Below are 6056 nucleotides of genomic sequence, written 5' to 3'. Positions count from 1 at the left end.
GGGGCCGGGGCCGAAGCAGGCGGGCGACAGGGACGGAGCATCCGTAAAGTAGGAATGTTTTATTTAACAACGAAGCATCGGAGGCGTTATTTCGAACAGTGTAACAAAACGGTAGCCCCGCACGGAGCCCGAGGTTTTAAAAAAATCATCTCTACCACAGAAAGAGGAGCTTGGGACCGAGTTCGCATGGCCTTCCAAAGTCAGTGGGTTTTAAAAATAAAATAATTCTAGGCTTTCCTCTTCAAAGTAAATACACTGAGTTAAGAAACAGTAGTTGTGGGTACACCGTATATACACAGATGTCAAACAGTGCTGCAGGTACTGACACTTACCTGATTTTCATGCATTCCTTGTCATGACACCAGGAGTTTTCTGCTTGCACACTAACTTAAATCACAACAAGATCTCAAGTAATCCTCACTCAGCTCTAGTCCATTTATGGCATTATAAAAAATCCTAGTCGTACCCAGTTGCTGCAAGGAACACAGTCCCGGGCTGTACCTGTTATTTACAATTTTTCTTGCAAATTTAGTGCAAAGGATTCTCAACATGTACTCACACACCTGTTAACATACCAGCAATTCATACCGTTACACCTTTTAATGCATAAATGCAAAACCAAAAAATTAAGATAATTAAATTAAGATAGTTCTTGCTTTTAGACAATTAAAACAAAGAGAGCAAATTTTTTTTTGTGGTGAGTTAATAAAATTTCCTAAGACTAAATTCCAGAGAAGCTGTACATAAAGTTATTTAGTGCTAAAAATCTACAATACATTTTTCAAGTATAAGATACTGAAATATTATTGCCAGTAAATAGTTGTGCTGTAATCGAAGCCGCAGTTCCTTTCTTTAATCATTCACATCTCAGCATATTAGGATTTAGTTTCTCACTGAGTTTATGTATTAAAATTGCTAACTCTTCTGTTGCTTGGGACTTATCCTCCAGAAGTTCGTAGCGAAGACTGGAGATGTCCTGTTTGATTTCCTTCAGTTCACCTGTATTAATGATTGAAAGAAACACTCGTTAGCCAAGTTTAACGTTTACTCAGTACTGATAAGTCACATCAGCACGTATTTCTGGTTACTATCTCAAAATGTTCATGTGGTGAGGTAGGGAAGGAGGCTTTACCTCATCTTCATTCTCAACAAGATGTGTCTCCACCCCTAAATAGTATACAAAGTATTTTAATTGAACTCTGGTGTTGTGCTCCATGTGTATACAGAACATCAGAGAGTCAAAAAGTGCTTTACAGAGGTTAATGAATTAATCACACCAACACTGCTGAACAGCTGGTAAATATTAGTAACCCCCTTTCAGAAGGAAAAGGTAAAGGAGATTGTTTTCTCAAGTGATGTGCCAAGATCACACAGGAAAAGTGTGGCAGAGCTGGCAGTAAAACTCACAGCTGCTGAGTCTCTCTCCTCTTCCTTACCAATAGCCTTTGAATTAGAAAAAGTCAACCAATTTAAAATTATGTTAACAATTCAACACAATCACAAAAAAACGCATTTGAAAGAAAACAATTGTCGAGGCCAGGCTTGTAGCAAGCAACAGCATCTTTCCCATTATAGGATATTCAGTTCAAGAGCAAAGCTTTTTAAAATATTCACATATTATCCTTCCAGCAAGCCTGGGATATGTGTATCCTTACACAGTAGCCACCACAAGAAATTATTTGCCTTGCATGAAATGAGACTACAAAACAAGACGTAAATTCTCTCATGATGCAAAGAGGGAAAAATCCCTAGGCTTATGTTTAAAATAGATGCAGTACATAAGGACACAGAAGTTTTCAATTTAGCATATGGCAGACTTCAAAAGTTTTATCTTCAAAGGCTGGATTTACATTTCAGGTACAAATGAGATGAGCATGACACCGAAAGCATCACCTTTGCTATGGAGCTGAAGACTGAGGTTCAGGTGTGAGCTGACTTGGTCAGAGTGGACTTTCCTCTACAAAAATTGATCATAAAGGAAGAACCAGGAACTATGATGCTTCTGCACCATCTTGCCTATCTGAACACATACATTGCAGCACCAAACAGGCAGCAGGGAACTGGAAAGACTTGCAAGTATGAACACAGTTAGTGTCTTCCACACAAGTTTGCTCTCTAACACGTGTCACGTCTGTGCTCTTTCTTCCCCACCTGTAAAACGAGGCCGTAATATTTCCGAGTTCTACTTCTTCGGCTGGGCTTGTCCGTTTTTGCTGTACAGGTAGGTGTACTTACACTACTACCTACCCGAGTTCAGTGCATTTGAAGTAGAAATAAAGCCTGTTTGATACCTGAAACCTCCATCCACCACAGTAATGATTCCTAATACAACAAAAACTCTCTGAATATTGCAAATGCCATCTCTTTCTTACCTTCATTTACTTCATCGTTTTCTTTGTCCACTTGTGCTTTCAGAACATAACGTTTTATCAGTCTTTTCATTATTTGCTGCCAGATTAAAACAGTAATATAATCAGGTAAGCACATATAATTAAATGCTATTCACTTTTCTTTCTTAACTATACCCCTCATATCAGTGTAAAATGAAACAATGAACAGCCCCAGATCAACCAGGGCTTTTTTGGTGGCATGCTGAGCTTCACCATTACAAAAAAAAAAAAAAAAAAGAAAAAAATCACTTTCTCATCCAATTACCTCTTATGCACAGAGCACTATAACTTTTTGTAGGGGACAGGACAAGAGAAAAATGTATAAACACACCTAATTTAGGCTTTAAGTAGCTTCAGAATAGGTCTGCTCTTCGTTAAACTCAGCTTTGTATGGGCTACTTTTAAAATCTTCAAATAATGGGGCTTGACAAATAATTATCTTTTTTTTCCCAGTAACATTCTAGAATTTGATTTCTACAGGTTTTCTTTATCTAAAGAAGACAAAATGTACTTCTACTAGTACCTTCACATAGTTCTTTTACTCAAAGCAGTGACCACTGTAAGTGCTTACCTGATAGCGTGTTGGCTGATTGAGAATGCTGTTAAAACTGTGTGATTCGAAAACTCGAGAGTTCGACTGAGTGAACAGGTTTAACTAGGAAGAAATAAGTCAAAATTAAAATATACTATGGTTTTCACAGTTAGAATTCAGTTCCTTTTTTTTTTTTTTTTTCTGAGAGACATCATAGAGATGTTTCCATACTCAATATTACCAGAATATTATTTTAAAAAAAAAACAAACTGCTATTGCCTTGACTTATTTGTTGGTGTATTTTTTGGTTTGGTGGAGTGTTGGTTCGTTTTGGTTTGGGTTTTTTTGTTTGTTTGTTATTTGTTTGTTTGGTCTTCGGTTGGTTGCATTTTTTTGTTTGTTGGTTTGGGTTTTTTTTGAGTTTTATTTTTCTTTTACTCTGATAATTTTAACCATCCTGTTCACAATACCAATTCAAAGCAAAATGTGCTCACACAACTGAGGAAATAATGATTACTGACTTTGAGGCAGAGGTGAGTGGCCAGGGCAAGGAAAGACTCTCTAAACTGGCTTTAACAAAGAGCTGTTGTTGATCTGCACTCTTCAGTGTACTTTTAACTACAAATAAACGTTCAAAACTATTTCTGCTTAGTTTGTAATGTTTTTCCAAAGCACCGTTTTCAGGAATAGTAATAAATGTAGAAAAGTGATCATTGTTCAATTACTCAATGATTGCAAAGCCATTAGATGCCAAGTAATTAAAGATTTTTGCAGCAATAGGCTAGAAACTGAAGGGAAAAGATGGTTTTGTGACCAACACAGAATGTTTGTTACTACCAAATCAGGGACCTAACTCTTCTCTCAGATACAGTGATGAGGGTGAAACAAAGCATGTGTATCCACAGAAGAAGATTCAACCTTCTAATGGGCATCTGCCATTAATTCTCTGTGTGGTCAATTAGAAGTTGCTAAACCATAGAATACCAGATAGAGAGATACCTCAAAGATCAACTGGTCCAACCTTTCTTGACAAAAAAATCAACAATATCTGGTCTCTCTGGTGAGGCAGATGCATGTTTGATACATTCGTTTGATACATAGCACGTTTGATGCTTTCTGTAACTGTCAAGGGTTTTGTGCCTACATGGCAAACAGCCTGTCACATTGGGCCACACGTGGGCTATTTTTACCTACTCCAGGTTGCCCACCTTGTGGACAATGAGACATGAGCTTCAGCCACCACTTTTAATAGGAAGTGGCACAGGATTTACCTTTGTGCAGCGTAACACACAGTGTGCCAGCCCTGCCTGATGCAGAGGTGGCTCTGCATTTGCCTTTTCCACAGAAAAGTAATCTGTAGGTCAAGACTAGCTCCACCTAAACCCGTCTGAGCAGTGACACAGACAGGATTTTAGTTCTTCAGTGATTTACATTCCAAATATGATAGTAAGTACCAAACGTAAGTGCTACTGACTGTTTTAATATAAAAATGTGTCTTAGGCTGTGGGGGTTTCTTTAGTTTTGTATTTTAATACATCTGTACAGTGACTGGAGAGAACTAATGAAGTTGAGGCGCTTGGAGCACTAGAAAGCAAAACCTGAGCAGTTAGTAGCACAAAAAAAGCTTCTAGTTACACTGATATAAATTGACATTTTTATCAACATGTAGCTGCTTTCACTGCCTGCAAAAAAATGGAGAAAATACTTTCTTTACTGAAGATTGAGTACCATCAGCAGCTCAGAAGTCCTAGGCTTCAGTGAGATTGTTCCAAAAGATGACTAGATTTGACATTTCTGATAATTTGCAGTAGAGCAAGTAACTATTTTCAAGGTATTGCTTTCAGCCTTTGTAATACACAGGGCCTTGAGCCTAACATATAAAAAAGCCACACATATCCTCTTGAAGCCATCCGTGCCCCAGTTTCCCAACAGTAAAACGAGAGGAATTGTTATCTAATGCTCACAGGGGCATTGTGACACTGCACCCCAATAATATTTGTAAAGAATATTTAGATACCCAAATTTAGAACGTCATGGAAGTGCTGAAGATCTTTATTACCAATCCCCTCTCTTTCCTGTTGTCTTCTGTTGTCAACAGCTTCTGGCAGCAGGAAGTGAACATCATACTGACCACACTTTATCCTTTTACTGTCCTAGTGAAAGGAAAATTTTTCTCCCCTTGTCTTTCCCCTACCCTTTTTTTTTTTTTTTTACCCTGCCCTAAAAATCTTTCTGATGGAGCCTAAAGACAACTTTATTAAATATTTAGGCAATTCCTTGTGCAAATTATTTGCATCTTCAAATACTCAGTTTTAATTGTGTTTTTCCAGTGATTGGATCTTGTTATCCCAAGAAAATGTATAGCTTTTTGTTTGTTTTATGCAGTATATTTAGCCAGTCTGAAATACAGGTCTATGAATATAACACTTGACTAATTACTATCATCACAAATTATACCCTAAAACTTTAAGAAAAGCAGAATGCTGGAATGAACATATGATTCTTCACTGAAAGAAAAGATTTCAGCACCTACCCTAGATTTGGAATTTCCCATTCCCATTTCAATGTCCTTCTGTAGTCGTCTCCTCCTGCACTTAGAAAAGTTAATGATCCTCATGATGAAATAGAAAAAAGATTTGGGGCTTGGTACAAGACTGAATGGTGGAGGTAATGTTTTTCCATCATCAAAATACGATAACCAAAGTTTAGAGCGAGCAAACTTCCATTCTACATCACTGTCATCCTGTGTGAAGATATAAAAACAAACGCGTAGTTTGTTTTCATGAAATGCAAAACTTATTCCAAATGAAACTTTTTAAATATTGACCCTTTCTGGTTTTACATAAAATGTTATTTGCTTGCTAAGTAACACTCCCAGTAGTTCTGCAAAAATGCAACCACTTTATCCAGTCTATTTTAACTAAATTTCAGTTGTGTCTTTATGGCAACAGCTCATTGACGAAACTTAGTTGAAGCATGTGAACCATTTAAACAAGTGTTATTTTTGCACCAAGCAAAAGCCAACACATAAACTCCTTGCTATTTCAAGTGGAACTTTTTTGGCTTTTCAAAGTCTTGTTTTTCCCATCGCAGCAGCCTGTCCCGGCTGGGCTGGGACAGGGCTGGTTTTCCCC

The 6056-nt window shown here is 37.5% G+C and overlaps 1 protein-coding gene across 1 annotated transcript; it reads right to left on the bottom strand.

Annotated features, from left to right (window-relative positions):
* Nucleotides 1-426: 426 nt before the first annotated feature.
* Nucleotides 427-5665, bottom strand: LOC103771656 (short transient receptor potential channel 3-like; the record flags this gene model as incomplete). The annotated part of the gene is made up of 4 exons (XM_008938957.1): nt 427-999; nt 2373-2448; nt 2962-3045; nt 5456-5665. Coding segments are annotated over 4 exons (513 nt in total), but the record flags the coding sequence as incomplete, so codon positions are not given.
* Nucleotides 5666-6056: the final 391 nt, after the last annotated feature.

Source organism: Merops nubicus, unplaced genomic scaffold (assembly GCF_000691845.1).
Source record: "Merops nubicus isolate BGI_N331 unplaced genomic scaffold, ASM69184v1 Scaffold41314, whole genome shotgun sequence".
NCBI lineage: Eukaryota > Metazoa > Chordata > Aves > Coraciiformes > Meropidae > Merops > Merops nubicus.
This window is presented reverse-complemented; position numbering and strand designations above follow the sequence as displayed.